General features: G+C 52.4%; 4 protein-coding genes across 8 annotated transcripts; 2 read left to right on the top strand and 2 right to left on the bottom strand.

Annotated features, from left to right (window-relative positions):
* Positions 1-140: 140 nt before the first annotated feature.
* Positions 141-4,062, top strand: Aldoa (aldolase, fructose-bisphosphate A). Of its 3 annotated transcripts, none has more exons than XM_051192985.1 (8): positions 141-230; positions 1,534-1,666; positions 1,758-1,969; positions 2,439-2,493; positions 2,588-2,748; positions 3,090-3,173; positions 3,258-3,432; positions 3,575-4,062. In XM_051192985.1, the coding sequence occupies exons 2-8, from the start codon at positions 1,555-1,557 to the stop codon at positions 3,868-3,870; spliced, it is 1,095 nt and encodes a 364-aa protein (XP_051048942.1). In that variant the 5' UTR covers positions 141-230; positions 1,534-1,554; the 3' UTR covers positions 3,871-4,062. The 3 variants fall into 3 exon arrangements, with proteins under 3 accessions (XP_051048942.1, XP_051048941.1, XP_051048940.1); XM_051192984.1 differs by lacking the exon at positions 141-230 and adding an exon at positions 395-469; XM_051192983.1 differs by lacking the exon at positions 141-230 and adding an exon at positions 1,182-1,334.
* Positions 4,063-6,233: 2,171 nt separating this feature from the next.
* Ppp4c (protein phosphatase 4 catalytic subunit) lies at positions 6,234-12,178 on the top strand. The gene is made up of 9 exons (XM_051192982.1): positions 6,234-6,385; positions 6,585-6,746; positions 8,928-8,979; positions 9,569-9,619; positions 9,789-9,890; positions 10,385-10,558; positions 10,650-10,776; positions 11,504-11,693; positions 11,773-12,178. The coding sequence occupies exons 2-9, from the start codon at positions 6,649-6,651 to the stop codon at positions 11,900-11,902; spliced, it is 924 nt and encodes a 307-aa protein (XP_051048939.1). The 5' UTR covers positions 6,234-6,385; positions 6,585-6,648; the 3' UTR covers positions 11,903-12,178.
* A 318-nt stretch (positions 12,179-12,496) lies between these two features.
* Tbx6 (T-box transcription factor 6) lies at positions 12,497-17,171 on the bottom strand. The gene is made up of 8 exons (XM_051192978.1): positions 16,264-17,171; positions 15,937-16,171; positions 14,758-15,025; positions 14,505-14,651; positions 14,355-14,425; positions 13,438-13,511; positions 13,199-13,355; positions 12,497-13,118 (listed from the first exon to the last, which is right to left on the bottom strand). Exons 1-8 carry the CDS (start codon positions 16,379-16,381, stop codon positions 12,905-12,907), a joined length of 1,284 nt encoding a protein of 427 aa, XP_051048935.1. The 5' UTR covers positions 16,382-17,171; the 3' UTR covers positions 12,497-12,904.
* A 142-nt stretch (positions 17,172-17,313) lies between these two features.
* Positions 17,314-20,786, bottom strand: Ypel3 (yippee like 3). Of its 3 annotated transcripts, XM_051192981.1 has the most exons (6): positions 20,638-20,776; positions 20,143-20,242; positions 19,807-19,989; positions 19,663-19,706; positions 19,372-19,480; positions 17,314-17,788 (listed from the first exon to the last, which is right to left on the bottom strand). In XM_051192981.1, the coding sequence occupies exons 2-6, from the start codon at positions 20,161-20,163 to the stop codon at positions 17,699-17,701; spliced, it is 447 nt and encodes a 148-aa protein (XP_051048938.1). In that variant the 5' UTR covers positions 20,164-20,242; positions 20,638-20,776; the 3' UTR covers positions 17,314-17,698. The 3 variants fall into 3 exon arrangements, with proteins under 3 accessions (XP_051048938.1, XP_051048937.1, XP_051048936.1); XM_051192980.1 differs by lacking the exon at positions 20,143-20,242 and having other exon boundaries at positions 20,545-20,786; XM_051192979.1 differs by lacking the exon at positions 20,143-20,242 and having other exon boundaries at positions 20,638-20,780.

Raw genomic sequence — 20,786 nt, 5'->3', positions numbered from 1 at the left:
CGCCTGTAATTGGACGCTTAGTGTCCTAGCACGGAAAAAAACCTGCAGAGGGCGGGGCGGCGCCTTTAAATGTCCGGAGCCCCGCCTCTCGTCCCCCCCCTTGCTGAATAGGCTGCGTTCTTTTGGAACGCGCCGCAGAACCGAGTTCTGGTGACTCTAGCCGCGTTCGCTCTTCTGTCCTTTCGCCTACCCACCGCCGTGTCCGGCAGACCCACCCCCTCCTGTGCCAGGTGAGCGCCATTTGACACGTGCGCAGGGAAGGGACCTTGGGGTAGGATCTTGGGCCAGTGGCGGGCAGGGCGGCAGCGTGGAGTCTCCATCTCCAAGGCCCCTCGTTTCTCCTTTCCCTACCCCCACGCTAGCTTCCAACCTGGGTTCTCCTGCCCTGTCCAGCCCGCGCCCTTGCTGTATGCTGCGCCACGCAGCAGCTCCGCGCGCTGAGTCATGGCGGGGGAGGAAGCAAGATGAGGTAGAAAATCAGACCTCCTCTTGTATTTTTATTTTTTGCAAGGACCCTATGCAAACATTAGGGTCCCATTGCCTATTCAGGGATCCCAAGAAGCGATGGATGTGGGAGGGTCAGCTCGCACACTGCTCAGGGTTCCACGATGGGTTGAAGGAGTTTGCTTCCTTTCGGGGAGCCCCTGGGGAGGAGGGGAAACTCCTCAGCTGCCACGCTCCGTAGCCCATTAACACTTCACTATCTTTCCTTATCTTGTGACCTTGATTCTGAGCCTGGAATTGCTGCAGCCGAACAGACAGGAGCACTTTTCAGGGAAGGGGTGGGGCGCGTGCCTCTCATATACACATTCCCCTTTGAGCAGTGTGGAGGCGAAGCTTTCCTTCCACCTGGGCTCCATACCCCTTTCTCTGTGCTTCTGATTGCCCAGTGTTCTTCCTAAAATCCTTTTCCTAACAGTCTTCCCCACCCCACCCAGGAGAGAGAAGCCTGACCTTGGGGTGTCCTTGAAGCCAGGGCCAGCCCTGGGTAGATTACAAGGGAAGCCGCACCTCAGTCAGAAAATCTGGGTTCTATCTCAGCTCTCACCTTTGGGTTGCTGTGTGGCTTCAAGCACAGATCATTTCTTTCTTGGGCTCTTTCAGATGAGGGTATTGGGCTATCTGCCCTATTCATGATCCTTATATATTCTAAAATACTCCCGGTTCAATTTTGTTTCTAGGCAAGGTGACCCATGGCAACGCGCAGGCCAGATGGGTCCAGCTTCAACATGACCCGCCTGTCCCTGGCTCTGGCTTTTTCCTTTCCCCCAGTTGCCAGTGAGCAACCCCACTCTCAGCTGGGCAACACCCAGCAACAGACAGAGTTAGGAAAGGTACAGGAAGAGGCAGGTTTAGTATAGGGAAGTTGGGTATAGGGGAGAGTTCTGGGACAGGAAGTATCCCTGAACCCTCAGGGAGTGGGGCAGGGGAGATGGGGGCTACTGCCCTGGCCTCCAGGGGAGGAGTCCTGTTTTACCTGGGGAGACTATTAGATGGCCCAACTAACCACTTGTCCCTGTCTGCTTCACTCAGGAACGCGCCGTCACCAGCACCATGCCCTACCCATACCCAGCACTGACCCCGGAGCAGAAGAAGGAGCTGTCTGACATCGCTCATCGAATTGTGGCCCCGGGCAAGGGCATCCTGGCTGCAGATGAATCCACTGGTGCGGTACAGGCAGGAGAAAGGGGGAGGAGGGCCCAGGGTTGGAGGTGGCAGGCTGATCCCCTTATCCTCCCACACAACCCTCCCTTCAGGAAGCATTGCCAAGCGCCTGCAGTCCATTGGCACCGAGAACACCGAAGAGAACAGGCGCTTCTACCGCCAGCTGCTGCTGACTGCTGATGACCGTGTGAATCCCTGCATTGGGGGGGTGATCCTTTTCCATGAAACACTGTACCAGAAGGCGGATGATGGACGTCCCTTCCCCCAAGTTATCAAGTCCAAGGGTGGTGTTGTGGGTATTAAGGTAAGGGCCCTTGGGGTGTAAGATTAGGAGATGGATCTGGGGGAATGGATTAATAGGGCAGGGATTGAGTGCTGGGTTAGCAGGTCTAGAGACTTAAGTATGGTCTGCCCCAGACTTAAGGGGATAGATGTACTCGGGCCTCTTTTTTTTTTTTTTTTTTTTGCCGGTGCTTGGGATGGAACCCAACAAAGCCTTTATGCATGCTAGGCAAGTGCTCTATTGCCAAACTCAGAGCCCCCTATGATTCTAAGGAGTTTCCTCATTTACAGCTGAGAAAGTAAAGTCCAAAGCAGTGAAATGATTTGCTTAGTGAGAGGTAGTGCCAGCTGCTCTAATTAATATTCCTCTCGAATACTGCATGCGTCTTTCCTCATGTGACTCAGTAAAATATGAGAGGCTGCAGTGAGGGATGAAGTTGGGCTGGATAGAGGACAGGTGGTAGAACTGAATTGCTGCTCTGCCCTGGCAGGTAGACAAAGGCGTGGTGCCCCTGGCCGGAACCAATGGTGAGACCACCACCCAAGGTGAGAATGATCTGCCTCCTTCCCCATGAGCTCACCAGAGTTCCAGCATGAATAGGGTCCCAAACCTTCCCCTCTTTACTTTGTTCCTCTTTAGGGTTGGATGGGCTGTCTGAACGATGTGCCCAGTATAAGAAGGATGGAGCTGACTTTGCTAAGTGGCGTTGTGTTCTGAAGATTGGGGAACATACTCCCTCAGCCCTTGCCATCATGGAAAATGCCAATGTTCTGGCCCGTTATGCCAGCATCTGCCAGCAGGTGGGACTGGACTACAGGGCCGTAGTAGGCCACCTCCTGTCTCATTTGGTTCCATGTTGGGCTAGCTTTCTGTCCGTCTGCCAGGATATCTACCACCACCAGAGCAACTGTTGTAGATACCCAGCAAGCACCAGGCTTGCTGGTGGAGGCCACTCTGCACAACAGTGATAGGAATGGGACGAAGGGGGAATCTGAGAAAATTGCTTGTCCCCTATAATCTGCAGAGGCCTTTGAAGCCTTGATTCACTGTCCTAGAGATAAGATCTTGGCTAATGGTGGTGGAGAGCTGTAGGTGGGGTTCCCAGTCAGGAGTCCTCACACTACCCTCTACCTCCCCACAGAATGGTATTGTACCCATTGTGGAGCCTGAAATTCTCCCTGATGGGGACCATGACTTAAAGCGCTGTCAGTATGTAACTGAGAAGGTAGGTTGCCTGGCCAGGGTAATGTGGCGGGCAGGGTTCCACTCAGGGAGTCCTTGTCCTTCACATAACCTTGCCCTGTTCTAGGTACTGGCTGCTGTCTACAAGGCTCTGAGTGACCACCATGTCTATCTGGAAGGCACATTGCTGAAGCCCAACATGGTCACCCCAGGCCATGCCTGTACCCAGAAATTTTCCAATGAGGAGATTGCCATGGCAACTGTCACAGCACTTCGTCGCACAGTGCCCCCTGCTGTCCCTGGTGAGGCCCACTCCTTTTTCTTGGCTTGGTGAAGAGGATGTGCCATCACATTGGACCCCTTTCCAGGGTAGCTTTTGGCGGCTTCTCCCTGCCCTGCATCTCTAATGAAGGCCACCCCTTTCCTTCTGCCCTTGTTCTCTAGGGGTCACTTTCCTGTCCGGAGGTCAGAGTGAGGAAGAGGCATCCATCAACCTCAATGCTATCAACAAGTGCCCACTGCTGAAGCCGTGGGCCTTGACTTTCTCCTATGGCCGAGCCCTGCAGGCTTCTGCTCTGAAGGCCTGGGGTGGGAAGAAGGAGAACCTGAAGGCTGCTCAGGAGGAATACATCAAGCGAGCCCTGGCCAACAGCCTTGCTTGTCAAGGAAAGTACACCCCAAGTGGTCAGTCTGGAGCCGCAGCCAGTGAATCTCTCTTCATCTCTAACCATGCCTACTAAGCAGAGGTGATCTAAGCTGGCTGCCCCATCAACACTCCAGGCCCCTGCCCAACCACTTGCTATTCAAGAGGGGCCTTTAGGCTCTTTCCCATCACTCTTGCTGCCCTCGTGACCGCTGTGTGGTGTTGTCTGTGAATGCGAATTCTGCCATCCCTGCCAGCCCACTGCCAATAAACAGCTATTTAAGGGGGAGTCTGTTGTCCACGTCTTGTAGGGGGTAGGGGAGGCCTGAGGAGGTAGCAAAGTTCAAAAGAGGAAACAGCTTTATTTTGGGTTCTTCTTTTCTGGGTAGTTAAAAAGGCTTTGTTGGTCTGCATACTTTTTTGACCAGGAAGGCAGAGTATTGTGAAATGTTCTAACCACATCTAATTGAAGGTGAGTGATCTGCCTCTACCTTCTGAGTGCTGGAATTATAGGCACAGGATACTGCACCTAGTTGGCTGGGATACAAGCCAAGGCTTTGTGAATGCGAGGCAAGGACTGTAGCACTGAGCCACACCCCTAGCCCTCTCATTCCTAATTTAGGCTTTGTTATCTTGCCCAAGATGAAACTTCCTCGGTGGGAAAAAAGCATTTACTATATGCAACTATTTCCCATTGCAATAGGAAATGGAATTGTCAATGGCTTTTCAGGAGCCTTTTGAAGACTCAAGAGTCCTCCCACACAGACATAAGTACATACACAACTCAGGTATACAACTTAAGAACTCAGGTTTCGGGTTGAGAATGGAGCCTCTAAGGTGTTCCCTGATGCTACAACAAGCCCCCCAATGTTGGGTAAGATCTTGCCTGAATGTTTGTGTACAATGTGTGCCTGATGCTCCTGGAGTCCAGAAGAGAGGATACCAGATAGCTTGGAACTTTAAGTTACTCAGGGTTATGAGCCATCATGTAGGTGCTGGGAATTGAACATGGGCCCTCTGGGAGAGCAAAAAGTACTCCAGGGACTTGTTTAGTTTTAACCACTTAGTTTAATGTGTTTCTAACCTTCCTGTTCTGTTTTAGTGTTCTGCATAGAACAGTCTAGGAGTGTCCACATATTTCTATGTATTGCCCAAACCAAGCCTAAGCCAAGTGCTCAGTGGCTGAACACTTGCCTGTCACTCACCTGGTTCCATCACCAGCATTGCAAAAAACAGTTAAATCCCTAGTACTCCAAACTTTGCTTTCACCTCTCTGCCTACTGCATTTAACTCTAGGAAACAATCTTTCTATTTGAGATCTCCACCCCCCCCCCCCAACACAGGGTTTCTCTATGTAGTCCTGGCTGTCTGGAACTCTGTAGACCCCCCAGTGGTCTGCCAGTATAAGGTGTGGGCCACCGTCCCCTGGCTTCTAGAAAACTGCACATAAAACCGGATGTTCAAAATGGAGGGACGGTAATATGATGTGCAAAAATGTTAGGAAGATTAAAAATCAACACTCTTATGAAAAGAATAAGGAAGCAGAAGACTTTCAATGTGAATTTGGATAGTGTTGGGTCTTATTTTTATGTTGCTTTGAGTTTCAGAAAGTAAATGAAAAGATGAAAACCACTTTTCCTGGGTTCACATTTAATCCTTGGTTCAAACACCAAACTTGTAGCTTTGCAACTGAGCGAGTTAACCTAAGCCAACACTATGAAGGAGTATGACCAGGCAATAGGAAGTAATGTTGGGTGTGGCTGTGTAACATCTGTAATGATAGCACCTGGGAGGTCCAGACATTTGGAGCCATCCTGAACTACAATGAGACCCAGTCAAGAAGAAACAGATAATAGGCTACTTTGGAGTCAAGAGAGTCTTAGAAACAAGCTTGGTGTAGGCAGAGTAGGCACTTCCCCAACCCCCCAATTAGATACCCTGTGGTTCCTGGGGATCCAATTCAAGTCAGGCTTGGTGACTGGAAATCTTTTTTGTCAAATATGCCATCTTGGTGGGTTTTGTTTATGTTTTTCCTAGCGGTTACTATGTAGCTATGAGACCCTCCAATCCTCGGTCTAGCCTCAGCCTACTGAATTCCGGGATTACAAAGGAGGGTGCCACGTACCTGACCCAGGTTCTGAGTTCCCATGGCAAAGGTTTCAGCCCACGGCAAGATACATGGCTAGGGTTGGCCCATTCATTGAACTATATATACTTGCAATTGTTTGGCCTTATTCTAAACACTGGAAAAGCAAGGATGAACAAGGCAGTTTCACCTCTCAGATCTGTAGTAGAAGCAGGACAGAAAGACGGTAAGAGAAAAGTGCAATGTGAGATGACAAGCCTACCAGAGCTCACGTCATTTGGCGTACAAAGTGAAACGCAGCGCAGCGGTGCTTGCCTATCAGACCAGGCCACCCGCCCACTTCCGACTCCGTAGGTCTTCTCGTGCTCCGCGAGAGGGGCGTGACCTATAATGTCACTTCCGGCGCGCGACATATCTGGCCTCCCTTTGCTTCCGCAGCGAGGCCGGAAGTAGAAGCGGCGGTGGCGGAGGCCCAGAGCGGAGGGAAGTGGGGAGTCGGAGAGACCCAGCCGGAGTCCTAGAGGCGGTAATTGTCCGAGGCCCCTCTAGGCCACCGTCCTTAGCGCGGGCCCGCGGGGTTCGACGGGAGTTGGCGGGGTGCGGCCAGGGCAGCGGGACGCCGAGGGTCCTGGACCGCCGTGAGGGGAGGGGGGGGCGGTCCCAGAATCGAGTCCCCCCTCCCGCACGGACCCTCTGATTGGCGGGCTCGCCTTCGCTTTTCCCAGGAGACCCCTGTGCGGTCCGGAGGGGGCGGCGGCCCCGACTCTGACCCGCGCCGGGGGGTGGGCCATGGCGGAAATCAGCGACCTGGACCGGCAGATCGAGCAACTGCGGCGCTGCGAGCTAATCAAAGAGAGCGAAGTCAAGGCCCTGTGCGCTAAGGCCAGGTGAGCCCGCAGGCCCGCAGGAGAGAGGCCGGCCCGACGCCCAGGGGTCCCCGCTGGAGAATTTAGGGTTGGTCCCATCCCGGAAGCATTCCCGGAGAGGAGCGGTCCCGAGAGCCACTTCTCCCCAGGAACCACGGGTCGGCTGTAGATGGGTTTCTAGTGGAGTCAGAGCGAGTGCCAAAAAGTTCTTAGGAAAGTTGGGGAAACTGGGCTGCCCTACTAGGGCGAAAGAGAAAGTTTCTTGGAGAGGCTGAGTTCTGGGACCGACCTTGAAGAATTAGAAGCTGGTTCAAGAAAACAAAAACCTTGTGATTTGTAAAAGTCTCTCAGTCCCATAAGTCCTTAAAGAGAAGGTGGTTTTGTATTCATTTTAACAATCGAGGACTGTAATGGTTCAAAACTACCAGCAATAAGGAATGGGATCTGAAGCCGGTTCTCTGAGTACTGATCCTTTAAGTTGTGACTCAAGAAGATGAAGTTGGGTCACTCTCGTGTTCTGTTGGGATCCTAAGGAAAACCGTAAACTAGAGTAGAACTTAATGAGTTCCACACCAGCTTAGTTTATTGAGTGAGCCCTGTCACCAAAAAAAAAAAAAAAAAAAAAAAAAAAGCCACATTCTCTACACAACTCTAATCCCAAGTACTTGGGAGGTGAAGAGGGGGCTAAGGAGTTTAGGGTCATCCTCAGCAAGGCTTTGGCTCAGATAAACAAAATAAAAACTACATAGCTCTGGAGAGAGAGAGACAGGGTTTTCTAGGATGTTGTAAGCAAGGGTTCCAGTTTGGGGATGCAGTGATTGAGGGCTTGAATCTGAGCTCTGCTCCTTTATGTGGGGATGATTTTGAAGTGAGCAGAAGTCAGTAAAGTGGAAATGCTCAGTAAAATGGTTGTGGAGTTTCAGTGGATCCGGGCTCGAAGTATGGAGCGCGGGTAAATGATGAAGTGGTAATATTTATGATGGGAGGGGCACACTAATGTATATTTGTGGATTGAAGCGCTCAGGGGTCTTCTAAGAGAGGCTAATCCTTGAGAGGCAGACTAGCTGACAGAGCACAGGGACAAGGAACCTTCAAGCAGGGTAGGAGTAAAAGAGAAATACATAGGCAACAGTTAAGGCTTGTTACCTGCCCCTTCTGGGAACCGTCTCCCAGTGTGGCTTCCACCTTGTTTAATGGAACGGTAGCGCAGTCCTCACCTTTCCTCTCCAGTCCTGTGAGGCAGGGAGGGAGAAGTATGTGTGTCTCTTTGTCTCCTTTCCATGTAGCCCTAGCTGACCCTGAACTAGGCTGGTCTTGAACTGAAAGAGATCAGTCTGCTTCGGCGTCTCCATGTGTCTGGGGATCTTGGGGTGTCCCTGGTCCTAACAAAGCTGGCTGTGCTGCCTTGGCCTTGCTGTGTGTGAGCTGCAGTGCTTGTGCTGCACTTGCCAAGTGTGGGTTTGGAATTGGAGGGCTGCTGAGATTGGACATCAGGAGCCACCAAAGGGATCTTGAGAAGTAGTCACACTACAAGAACTAGAGCCGGTTCCATACGCTGTAAGTTCTTGCTGTGGTGGTACAGTCTCCTTTCATTCCAGCGCACAGGAGAAAGAGACGGACAGATCTCTTGAGCTTGAGACTAGCATGGTCTACACATCAAGTTCTAGTCTAGCCAGGGATACAGAATGAGACCCTGTCTCCAAAAATAAAAAATGTGTTGCTGACAAAAAAGGAGCAGCACAACTCTTTGAAAAAGTGCATCTGGGGCCACCCTGCCCAGGTAGTCACTCTTACTTGGGCTCTGATTGGTAAGGAGTGAGGTCAGAGCTCAGCCTAGGGACAGTCAGTGCTCTAAGAGAAAAGGATCACCCTCCCAGGAGTGTGTGCTGTACTTGTGAGAGGGAACCACAGGGAGAATCCAGGCTGGAAATGTCCCAGCCTGCATGGAAGGGCTTGAGTAGGAGTTACTATGGAAGAGAGAACTTGGACTTTGTCCTGTTGTTAGCAGGAAGCCATGAGCAGGTATTGAGTGGTGGAGGGCCATGGTCAGTGCTTTTTGACCAAAATCATGGGGACGTGCATACTTCCTTCTGTCCCATGGAGGTTCAAGGACTACCTCATGTCCTCCCTCCCTCCAAAAAAGGTCAGGAATTGGGCTGGGCTGGCCTGGCTGTGGTGACCCTGGTCTTCTCCTGTCTCCAGAGAGATCTTGGTAGAAGAGAGCAACGTGCAGAGGGTGGACTCGCCAGTCACAGTGAGTACTCTCTGTCTCCTGGACCCTGACTTGGTCTTTTAAGACATGTGGGAAATCCTAAGTGGTTTGATAACAGCTCCCAACTCTAAGTTAATGAGAAGCTAGGCCATCCTAGGTCTCTTGCTTCTCAATCATCAGGTGAGCCCTGATACAAGAATTAGATGGTGGGTAGAGCTTGCAATTTAGTGTTTTCCCAGTATATATGATGTCCTCCTGAGTTCTATCCTCTGCACCACAAGAAAGTAAAAGATGCTGTAGGAATTTTGATTTGTCCCGGTGAAGCTCACAGCCTAGGCAGAAGTTGTGGATCAGTAGCCTTGTGTTTGAGCACATAGCGATAAACAGATGAAGCCAGTCTTCTGAAGCTGCACATCTATCTGGAAAGGCATGTCTGTACCATAGCAGTTGGCTTTCGGTGTGATAGCTGACACTAGAACAGGCTCACTTGGGCTAGAGGGTAGAATTTGGGTCCTGAGATGGGGTGGTACTGCCCTGGCTGGCCTGGAAATTAACAGGTGTTTTGAAGGATGGTGTCTGGGAACAAAGGGATTTTGCCTTTGTCCACTCTTTCAACCCACATTCTTTCCAGGTTTGTGGTGACATCCATGGACAATTCTATGACCTCAAGGAGCTTTTCAGAGTGAGTGGGGGATACTGGAACTGTGAACCTGGGGTGACAGGAAGACGTGATCATTGATAGGCCTTAGGCTGCATGGTCTCTGGGTGAGAGAAGGGGCTCAGCTAGACTCTGGTTGCTGTAGCCAGAGAGGATAGTCTGGGGCCAAGCAGAGCCATATCCCTCCTCCCAGGTAGGTGGCGATGTCCCTGAGACCAACTACCTCTTCATGGGAGACTTTGTGGACCGTGGTTTCTACAGTGTTGAAACCTTCCTCCTCCTGCTGGCTCTTAAGGTGAGGACCCTTGACCCCTGGAGCCTGAGCCTTGGCCACTACTTGCTGCCCTCATCACCTTTCCTGTCACCTACCTTGGAACTTTGCTGTGGCTGTGGACTGTGTGCTTAGCGGGGCTGGTCATGACTGCTGCCGTGAGTGGGGCCATCCCCTGAGCCCTTGCAGAAGAGGCTGGTGATGTGAGTTCTGGGAAGCAGGCAGAGGCTGTGTGTCCAGGGAGCAAGAGTGAGTGAACTGGGAGAAGTCACTGGTGAAGGGCCACATGGGGTGAGGGTGGGTGCTAAGGACTAGAGCCTGAGTCTGGCAGATGAGAGGGATCCATTAGTTTTGTAGTGCTTCTCTGGAAAAGGCTCCCAGGAGCCTGTGAGGAGGACACTGATTTCTGTAAGAGATGGCAGAGACTGAGTGAGGCTGATGGATACGTCTTGGAGACTTGGGAGGGGTTAAGTGGGAGATGGAGACTAGAACCAGTTCCTGCTTCGTGCTGTCCCTAGGTTCGATATCCTGACCGCATCACTTTGATCCGGGGCAATCATGAGAGCCGCCAGATCACCCAGGTCTATGGTTTCTATGATGAGTGCTTGCGTAAATACGGCTCGGTGACTGTGTGGCGCTACTGCACTGAGATCTTTGACTACCTCAGCCTGTCTGCCATCATCGATGGCAAGGTAGGTTAGCCCTGCGTCTCCTCGGGAGCGGGGCTGTGCTGGGTCTTTGGGTTTCTACCTCCCTTCTCTCTGGTATTATTCACCCTTCTAGATCTTCTGTGTGCATGGGGGCCTCTCCCCTTCCATCCAGACCCTGGACCAGATCCGGACAATTGACCGAAAGCAGGAGGTACCCCATGATGGGCCCATGTGTGACCTCTTGTGGTCTGACCCTGAAGGTGAGGGCAATGCCTGGTCTGACTGTACCTTTAGCTTGTGAAGACTGGGTTAAGCAAGTGTATGAAGTGGAAGGAGGAGAGTCAGGCTGGGAAGAGGAGGGCAAGTTTGGCCTATACTGGCTTCTGACTGGACCCTCCATGAGGAGCATGAATGGTGGGTACACTGAGGTCTACCATGGGTTGGCCCATGGATTTCATGGTTCAGAGGGTCTGTTCAGGATGAAACCTTTGGCTCCCTGGGGGGAAGAAGTCATAGACCTTGACAGTAGCTTCTTTGGAGGTGAGACCCGTCCCCATAGAATGAAAACCTCTGAGGGCTCCTTATTTTGTATGGTCACCCTCCTCCTCTAGTTGGGGGCAGAACTGAGATTTGAAGCCTGGCTTTCTGAGTACCAGTCCTAAGCATACCCTCTAACCCCACCACTGACACCATGTGGCTTAAGGTGACCTTACTGCCAGGAAGTCCTTGGTTATGGCAGGTGCTCTGGGTGTGAGCACTTCCTGTCACTGAAGTGCTGCTTGTGCAGCACATTGTATGGTCACTGTCATGAGGAGGTCCCAGCCACGAAGCAGTCTTTCTCCTCAGAGCTTCTCTGCTCCACCATTTGCTATCCTGTCTCCCAGGATTCCCTAGAATAAGCCTCTGGTTGATGAGGGAAGAGGGCTTTAGTTCTGTGGTATAGTAGGTAACCAGAGGAACCCACACACTGTCCTTGTCTTGTCTCAGACACAACAGGCTGGGGAGTGAGCCCCCGTGGGGCAGGCTACCTGTTTGGCAGTGATGTGGTGGCCCAGTTCAATGCAGCCAATGACATTGACATGATCTGCCGTGCCCATCAATTGGTGATGGAAGGTTACAAGTGGCACTTCAATGAGACCGTACTTACTGTGTGGTCAGCACCTAATTACTGCTACCGGTAAGCTGGCGGGACCAGGAGTCAGGGTAGGGGCAGGGATCTAGGCCAACCGTTGCTAACTGTGCTGTTCCTAACACAGCTGTGGGAATGTGGCAGCCATCTTGGAACTAGATGAGCATCTCCAGAAAGATTTCATCATCTTTGAGGCTGCACCACAAGAAACACGTGGCATCCCCTCCAAGAAGCCGGTGGCTGACTATTTCCTGTGACTTCTAGGCCCCAGCCCCTCTGGCCCTTGGACCACTGTGACTGCCCTCTGCCCAGTCGGAGGCCAGGTGTGGAGGGGCTGCCTGGCTTTGCTTGCCCCAGGGTGCGGACTGCTCTGGAGAGGTTGGGGCCTCCACTCCAGGCTTCCTCTCCTTTCTCCCACTTGATCCTTGAAGTTTCCAGTCATCTTTTTTTTTTTTTTTTTTTTCTTTCGTTTTGTTTTTAGATAAACATTTTGAGAAAAAAAAGAAAAAAATTCTAATAAAAGAAGAAAAATAGCCTTGAGGCTGTTGTGTCAGGTTTGACTGGAGTGGACATGGAAACCAGTCCCGCTTGTCCACTGGCCCCGAGCCTTCAGGGTCCATCTGGCGATCTTTCCCAGAGGCTTGCTTAGTGCTGGGTAAACGCCAAGTTTCAGGACAGCCTTAATTCTTAAAACAACTATTATGAAGAAATTTACCCATCTTCCTGGAGGGGGACATGCCCAGAGCAGGCTGCTACACATCCACAAGGGCAAGCATCTGGAACCTGCTTGGATCTGCCCTTAAAGCTGTGACTCCCCAGCCCCACCCAGGGCCAACACCATTAGCTCAACATTTCCTGAGCACTAATGTCTTTTGAGTTTTATTAACAAAAATACTCTGATCCTGAGAACAAACTGGTGTGGCTTACACCAGTGATGAGGCTCCCGGGAGGTGGGGGCGCTGGGCTGGGGCCCCCATTTGGCCAGGCAAAGTCTCCCTCCATTCACACTGAGGTGAGAGCTGGGAAGGGGAAGCTGGCCCCAGCTGGATTCTGAGCAGCCTTGCCTGAGCTTTGAAGCCAGAGGGGGTGGAGTGAAATCAAGGTGTGAACTAAGGGGTAGAAGAGAGGCCCAAGACAGCCATTTGGTGGGGGGGAGGGGGCACCACTTGAATGAGGGTGCTACCAGGCTGGGGGGAAGGGAGCTGGAGATATTAAAGGGAAGATGGCGTAGGCCCCGTCTTGGCTTACTGCATCATGGCTCAGTACATCGGCTTGGATCCCATATCCAGATAACCTCCAGGTCCTGGGTATGGTAGAGGGAAGGGGCTCCCTTGAATGAAGTGTGGGGCAAAGGATGTTACAGATGGAGCTGCATGATAGGCAGAACCCCCTGGTCCAGGCTGTAGCTCCAGGAATGCAGCTGAGTAGGGGGCTGGGCGCCCAGGGTCTGGAGCCTCTGGGAAGCTGGGGCTCCTGAAATCAGGAGAGAAGTGTCAGAAGAAGAGAGGCACAGCCCCTCCTGCAGCACCCAGCCCTCTGCTCTGTTACCTTACCTGGCTGGTAGGTGACTGGGAACCCCATGGAAAGCTGCAGGGTGCAGGAGGTAGGCCTCAGCACTGGGACCACCACAGGGAGGGGCTGGGGCTTGCTCTGGATCTGAATCTCGAATGTCCCCACCCAGTGTGGAGTCACAGGGCCCCCCTGGTGTATCTGAGGAGACAAAAGGCACAGGTTGGCTAGGGAAGGCTCAGTGTCTCAGGTTTGGCCCTATTGCCATCAGGACAGCACTCACCCCCACTCCCACAGGCCTCTGTGGCCACTGGCTCTGGGCCCTGAAGTTTCCTCTTCACACGGGCATCTCGCTCCCTGGGGAATGATGATGGTGATGATGATGACGGTGATGATGATGGCACTAATAGTACTTACCAGATGCCAGGCATTTCACCCTCCCAGGCACCCTGTTGGGCAGGTGCTATATTATACCCATTTTACAGATAAGGAACTGAAGGCCAGATGTGTTTTTTTCCATGCTTTCCTCCTTGGGTATTAGGATCCGAGAAAGCACTTTCCCAGTTGCAAAGGCTAGGTCCTCTGCCATAGCACACCTTTCTAGAGACTTTCTGCACCTGACTATGCTTGCAGGAAGACCTCCTTGACCTTTCATAGCATCACACGCATCTCCCTCATGACATGTCACCGTCTACATTTGAGCCAGTGAACCAGTCACTGCCTTTTGGGATAGACTAGCTCTCCCAGGGCTTAGGGCAGCTGTACTCAGAGCCTACACCCAAGTCTTTGATTATAAGCAGTATCTGACTTCCGATCACCTCCCCTAGTTGCCTTTCACTCTTCTGCCTCACTGTAGGACACTTGTGCCTCTGGGCCTTTGCACTTATGCTTTGCCAGACACCCACATGGCTCCTTCCCCTTACTTAAGGTCTCTTCTTAGATGTCCTTGGGTGCCTTAATCCTGCCACTTCCCTCTAGTCCTTCCTATCCTTCCCATGCTTTCTGCTCACTAGAACGTTACAGGCTTCTCTTGCTTTTGTCTGTTCTGCCCACTAGTGTATCAACTGAATGAGGACTGACAGTCTGTTGAATCAAGAGTGGACAAATGTTTTTACTTACCATCATGTTCCTGGTACCCTGGCACAGTGCCTGGCATACAGTAAGCAATCAGTAAACACCCATTGAATGAATGATGCCCACCTCTTACAGTTTCTGCCATTCTCTCGGAAACCTTTGGCAAAGGGATTGGCTGCAATCTTCAGCTGTGTGATCTGAGGACACACGTCATCCAGGTCAAGGCCCCTGTAGCTTGGATAGGGCACTGCCCCTCCCTCAAGCAAGGTCACTCACCCTAGGGTTCTGGTAGGCTGTCACAGAGATGAATGTGGTCTCAGGAAATCTGAAGGAGGCCACACCCCCCCAGTGTTGGCTGCAAAGCTGGGTGGCCCTCACCAGGTGGATTCTAGGCTGGTACTTGTGCATGGAGTGCAAGATCAGCTGGGAAGGAAGAAATGGGGCGACTCCTTGGCTTGGGCCCCAGACTTAGCCTTCCACCCAGTACCACCCTAAAACCCTGTCAAAGGGTCCCCAGCCTGGGCCTCACGTGGCCATGGGGGTCCAGCGTGCTGTTGGTGAGCTTCACACGATGAAAGGATACTGGCTGCCTCATCCAATGGGCACCCGAGGCGGGGGAGTCAGGGTGAATGTAGACACGGTCGGGCAGGCGGGGCTCAGCCTTGCCACTAGGCTCCCAGTGCTGCCCCTGCCATCTGTACCGAGCCCCATCCACTGGAACCACATCCAGAAGGAACAAGTAGCGGGCTTCTGGATCCAGGCCAGTGACTGACACTCGGCAAGCAGGGAACATGCGCCTGCACAGGAGAGGAGGAAGGAAGAGGCCTGGAGCTACCCACTAGCAGAGGTGAGCCCAGCACCAGCAAAGGACTAGCAATAGGCACCTCAATTTTGGACCGTAACAGCAAGGGAGGTGTAGTTGGATCTTCAAGTGCAGAATCTAAGAGCTGGAAGGCTTATTCCATTTTACAGATGGGGAAATGGAACAGACAGGTTAGGGGCTCTGACAGGACTCAGCAGGTTCACCTCCCCACTTAGTCCTGCACCTTCACTCTCCACTCTAGTTACAGCATGGCACAGTCCTGTCTTAGAGCCCTTGCCACTTCCTGCCCAGGCTCCTGACCCCATCCCCTCAAACTCTACAGAGATGATGGTGACTACCCTTCTTCCTGAAGGCCGAGGAGTCTCTTGCCTTCACCTAGGTCAGCACGGACCCCTGTGGCTGCCAAGACCAACTTTCTTCAGAAATAATAGGTGCTGGGCCCTGGGGACAGGATTTATCTAGTTTTCCGGCCTTAGAGACCTTGCCAGTGTTTCCTCTAGGATGAGCTGGGACTTAGCCACATACTGACCCTGATCCTGGGCAGACTTTCCTGACACTGTTCATTGGCTGGTCCTTGCCCCTTCTCATAGGCTGTTTCTGAGTTAGGCCACATGCCAACCTATAACCCATCCATTTCCTTGCCCCAAGCCCAGACTGACCTTTCTGACCTTTAATAGAATGGCTCCCAAACCCAGCCACAGACTCTTCAGACTGATCCTTGAACCTGGATACAGTGTATCTCCTGTCTACCCAGAGTGGCAGACAGTGCCAGGCCACAGTCAGATTCTGCTCTCTGGGTTGTACTAGCCTTGGAAAAGCCCCTAAACATAGCTCTGTCCCCAGGAATTCTATTTTTTTCTAGAAACTGACTTGGTCATCCCTCACCTGCCAGCCTTGGTGATGATCATCTCTGTCCCCACAGCGCTGAACTCCTTCCACAGTTCCTGGTTCTCCAGGCTCAGGCTGACCCCAGGAAGCGAGTGAAGGGCCTCTGGAGGTGGCGGTGCTGTCTCAGGGCCCAGAGAAGATGGCAGAAGGGGCAAAGGAGGGGGAGCAGACAGAGTATGGGGAGCTGTCTCAATCCCAGAGAGGAAGCAATCCAGTTTAGAGGTATCCAAATCTGGAGATGTGGGAAGAATAAGGATCCAGGGGAGGGCCACATATTCCCAGTCTCCTGCCCCCTACCCAGAGTCAGCCGATCCAACCGCTCACCAGGGTAGCGGTAGCCCTCTGCCAGAGCAGGTGGGAAGCTAGAGTCTGCCCCAGGCTGGGGGTGTCCCAGACGGTAGCCAGTCCCCAGGGAGGGGTACAACTCTCGTGGATGGTACATGTTGTAGTTTCTTCTGGCCTTGTGTCCTGTTGCTAGAGTCCAGGGTCTAAGAGATGCCCCCTTTATAGCTCACAGCACAGCCTCTTCCAAGCCAGAGATCACAGCCCCACCCCTCCCAGGGGCCCTGGAGGTGGGTTGGAATGGAGACCCCTGGGGCCTCGAAGGGGTCCAAGAGGGGGCCGGATACCTGGGTACCCTCCCCTCTCCCTCACGACTTCACTAGTCCCGACCCCCTGCCCCCTCATTACATAATTAACTCCTCGGCCTGATTGATCCCTACGGCTAAGACAGGGATGCAGTTTGGCGCTTCCGGCCAGCTGGTCTCCGTTCCCACGGAGGGGGGAGCCCTGCTGGGGGCAGGGGTGGGATCTGGATCCTGGTACCAGGTCTAGGATACCTGGTTAAACCATAAAGCCCCAGACTTTCTGAAAGGTGAGCCCTCTGTTTTCTGAGCTGATAGCCAGACACTGGATATCTTCAAGAGTCCGCAGCAAAGGGCTAAAGCCTAGAGTTCTCCTTGGTTTACATTCTGAAAAACCTCCAAGTCTCAAAAGTTGAGGGGCGTGCACAGCTCCAGTGTGTGATATTGTGCTGGGGTAATGTCTCGCGCTGAGAAACACTTTAACTACATTTCCCAGTAAGCACCGCGGCAGACGTACACAAAGGCCACTGACAGGCTGTGCTGGGGTTGCTGGGAATTGTAGTCCAGACAGGGGTAGCAAAGTCAGAAAAGTGGTGGCTTTCCCGAAGCAGCCTTTTAGGCTCTAAAGACAAGACATACTTTGAGCAAGAGATCCGGGCATACACCAGTTTAGCCTAATGTCCCTATCCCATCACCCCTGCTGAGGCTCATAATGGAACCTGTCTATAGGAAAGAAGCCTGCCTGGATTCCAGGTCCCCTTCCTGTATTCCATGTGAGCCAAGGGCTGTCTCCATTCCATTGTTTTATTATTTACAAACGCTACAGAACGAGAACAGACACACTGCAGGTAGGAGGGATCCAGTAGGAGTTCACAGAAAGATAGTGCACCGGGGCCATGAGAGCAGCACACAGGCCATATCTATGGGACAGGCAGGACAGGAAGGGGTTAAAAAATGAGATCCAAGCCAGCCAGATCGCAGGGAGGTGCTGGGGGTGTAATCCCCCTCCTAATTTCCCCCCAAGGTCACAGTGCATGCAATAAAATATATGTACAGGAGCTGGATCCTTCCCCTGTGGGGGCCCTGAGGGTCCAGAGCTCCCTTCAGGAGGAGCGAAACCAGTGGCTCCCCCTGGCGGCCAGGCTAGGATGAAGCCACATGCATCAGGAGCTAGGTCAGTCCCAGCCGTTGTCTTTGATCATGTGGTTGAGTTCAATGATGTACTTCCCCTCTTTGTATTTCTGGCTGCTCTCAAAGGCTTGCTCCTGAAAGGAGAGAAAGGGATGCCATCCATGGACAAGACTTTTACCACTAGGCAATGGGGTTGGGAAATGTATGTGATTTGTCTTGTTTTATATATGAAAAAGCTGTGGCCCAGAGAAGCCCAGCTACCTGCCCACAAACACACAACTGGCAGATTGTTTCTTACAAGCAATAGAACTTTGAATCATGGGTACCTTCAGAACATTAATGACAGCTCCAACACGGAGGATATGGAAATACCTAGGAGACTTCATAGTTCAGGGATTGTAAACTGGTGGCCTAAGGGCCATTTCAACCTACAGGTAGTTTTGTTTAGATAGAATAGCGCTTAATATAAGTAAGTTTAGGGACTGGGGGTGCTTAGCATGTGGGAGGGCCTGGATTTGATACAAACACCATATTAAAAACACACATGCACACACAAGAAAACTTACATACCAAACTATAAATATACATGCTCAATTTTGCCCCAGCCTAATTTCCTTGCCCTAAATCTATGATGCCCATTTACAAATCCACAGTAACTTGTTGGCTTTCTAGATATTTGAGGGTTTTTGCTGTTTTTTGAGACAGGATTTATGTAGCCCTAGCTGTCTCTCGGAACTCACTATAAATACTAGGTTGGCTTAGAACTCAGAGGTCACCTGCCTTTGCCTCCTTTGCTTGGATTAAGGGCGTGTAACACCACATCCTGCTGACATTTGAGTTTGATTTTTTGTTTTTCAAGACAGGGCTTCTCTGTGTAGCCATGGAACTCATTCTGTAGACCAGGCTGGCCTTGAACTCATACACATCTGCCTGCCTTTGTCTCCTAAGTGCCACCACAGCCCAGCTGACATTTGAGTTTTTAACCCCTGATTTAGGCCACAGTTTTGGGAATTTCTGAGTGGCCAAGCCAGCTGTGCAGGGACACACAGAAAATTTGTGGCAAGGCCAAAGGTAAAAGTCAAGGTTAGGACTGTCTGTCTCTTTCTGGGCCATCCAGCTCAAAAAAGCCACTCCAAGTAATGCCTTGCCCAATTCCTTGGACATTCCCAAAAATATCCTCTGTGCTAGCTACTTATAATCTGATCCTCATAAATATCTTCCACACCAGGTAGTGGCTTTATGCTCCAATGCCAGATAAGAAAATGAGACTTGAGGTTGTGAAATCAGATGCTAGATAGCATCAGAAGCAATGTGAGCTGTGCAAAGGAGATCTGTGAACCTAATTTCCATGTTGCTGCAGGGTCTTGGGCAAATGCCCTAACATCTTCAGACCTCCCTGTCTTCTCGAATAGATTTTGCCATCAGAACTGGCGTAATGACTGAATGAGAGACTATAGGCCAAGTTTGTTCATATGCATGGCATATAAACATTCAATAAATGCTCACTCTACTGGCTCTTCTTCTCGAGGATAGGGGCACTAGAAGAGCAACATCCTCAAAGCTCTGTAGAATGAAGGGAACCAATGCCAGTCCAAGGGGGAAACTGTCCATTTTGCTGTGCTGGGCCAGTTCTACTCTGAAAGGTGCATGCTTTCCAGGAAGAAGGGATGTGAAGTTAGGTCAAAGGCCAGCCTGGGGACAGAGGTCATGAACTCACATATTTCCAGCCCAAAGTGGTCTTGCAGTTCTCGCAGTGGATGTCAGCGACAGCATGAAGACCTGTCAGCAGCACCCGCTCCTCTGCTGGCCCGCAGCCCACATTCACCCTGTGGGGACAAAGGGTAATCCCAGGGAGGGTCTTAGTAGCCCAGAGCCCCCGACTACCTAGTATGGCTAGTGAGCATGGCTTCCTGTCTGGAACAAGGGACCCTGGGAATCCCGGCTTGATGCCAGGGGTCACAGGTCACAACAGAGGTCAGGAAAAGAAAGGAAGGAGGTGAATACTCACACAGAGTTGAAGAGGTAGGCACGCCCCTGACTGCCCTGGAAGGACTGGAGGGTAGTGGGAAGACGAGAGGAGGGGGTTAGGGCTATTGGTGGGGAGTTGCCAGGCAGCCCATTGCCATTCTAGACTCCAATGTGGCCTGCTCACCTTGGAGATGAGGTCGTCGTGGTTGGCCAGGTGGGCACGGCAGTGGGCACAGCTATACCTCCGGTGACAGTCATCCAAGTAGGCCTGAAATGTCTTGGGCTTTGAAATCCGCACCATGGCGGGGGCCAAGGGCAGTGGCCCCACGCGGGGAGCGGCCCACGGGGAGCAGAGGGAGCCCAGTGCCTGTCAGGGAGGAGACGTGGACTGTCAGGACCAAAGCCACACATATGTAGGCAAGCCCAGAACTATGGGGACTCTGTCACACTTGGCTGCTCTCTCCTTTCCCTAGAGCCAACAATCTCACAAGGGACCAGAGTCATCTCAGTTTTGACTCACTGAGGAGGCCTCAGGTTGCATCAGCGGGTAAACTGAGGCTAGGAGGAGCTCCAGGTGAGTCACCCACCTGCTTCTGGCCTCACCCCTGCTGAGCTGGCATCTGAAATGGGAAGGGGCTTCAGAATAGATGGCTTGCCAGTTTTCAGTTTCGAGGGAGTATGGGGGGACAAGGAACTGAATGGTCCTTGGGACTCTCATTTGGACTAGGGGCAGAGCAAATGTGGGGTACATGGAGTTCGCTAGGGGAAAGGGTCTCACACCTGGAGGAGGCAGAAGGCCTTCCCAAAAGGAGGAGGGTCCTCTAGGGAGAGGAGGGGCTTTTACCTGGAGGCGCTGAGCCTCATCTCTGCCAAGGGGATCTTACCTGCATCGCCAAGCCTTACCTGAGACCCCGGGGCTCACCTGGGGCGAGGGGATGGGGGCGCGCGCGGGGGAAGGGGCAGTCCTCGCTTGCGGGGCGGGGGCCACGCGCAGCGACGTCGGTGCAGACCTCACCTCGCCTGGGCGCGTGGAGGGCCGGGTCTGTGGGGTGGCCTGGCCTGGGAGTGGGGGGCGCTCCTGATGGGCGCCGTCCCCCCCGGCCCGGTTCGCAGCCGCCTCGACTTGTTTACACCGAGACCAGCTGCTGCCGCGGCTGCGGCGGG

Source organism: Phodopus roborovskii, unplaced genomic scaffold (assembly GCF_943737965.1).
Source record: "Phodopus roborovskii unplaced genomic scaffold, PHOROB, whole genome shotgun sequence".
In the NCBI taxonomy this organism is placed as follows: Eukaryota; Metazoa; Chordata; class Mammalia; order Rodentia; family Cricetidae; genus Phodopus; species Phodopus roborovskii.
Note: the sequence above shows the minus strand (reverse complement) of the source record. Positions and strands in the feature narration are given on the sequence as shown.

Excerpts from the sequence above, each read along its gene's own strand:
- Aldoa (XM_051192983.1), top strand. The coding sequence starts at position 1,194 with ATGGCAACGCGCAGGCCAGATGGGTCCAGCTTCAACATGACCCGCCTG. Across the intron at positions 1,667-1,757 it reads GGCTGCAGATGAATCCACTG|GAAGCATTGCCAAGCGCCTG; the intron begins GTGCGGTACAGG and ends CCCTCCCTTCAG. Across the intron at positions 3,433-3,574 it reads AGTGCCCCCTGCTGTCCCTG|GGGTCACTTTCCTGTCCGGA; the intron begins GTGAGGCCCACT and ends CTTGTTCTCTAG.
- Ppp4c (XM_051192982.1), top strand. The coding sequence starts at position 6,649 with ATGGCGGAAATCAGCGACCTGGACCGGCAGATCGAGCAACTGCGGCGC. Across the intron at positions 8,980-9,568 it reads GGGTGGACTCGCCAGTCACA|GTTTGTGGTGACATCCATGG; the intron begins GTGAGTACTCTC and ends CATTCTTTCCAG. Across the intron at positions 11,694-11,772 it reads GCACCTAATTACTGCTACCG|CTGTGGGAATGTGGCAGCCA; the intron begins GTAAGCTGGCGG and ends TTCCTAACACAG.
- Tbx6 (XM_051192978.1), bottom strand. The coding sequence starts at position 16,381 with ATGTACCATCCACGAGAGTTGTACCCCTCCCTGGGGACTGGCTACCGT. Across the intron at positions 15,026-15,936 it reads ATCATCACCAAGGCTGGCAG|GCGCATGTTCCCTGCTTGCC; the intron begins GTGAGGGATGAC and ends TCTCCTGTGCAG. Across the intron at positions 13,512-14,354 it reads AATGGCAGAAACTGTAAGAG|GGAGCGAGATGCCCGTGTGA; the intron begins GTGGGCATCATT and ends ATCATTCCCCAG.
- Ypel3 (XM_051192981.1), bottom strand. The coding sequence starts at position 20,163 with ATGCAACCTGAGGCCTCCTCA. Across the intron at positions 19,481-19,662 it reads GCCTACCTCTTCAACTCTGT|GGTGAATGTGGGCTGCGGGC; the intron begins GTGAGTATTCAC and ends TTGTCCCCACAG. Across the intron at positions 17,789-19,371 it reads CCACTTTGGGCTGGAAATAT|GAGCAAGCCTTTGAGAGCAG; the intron begins GTGAGTTCATGA and ends CTCTCCTTTCAG.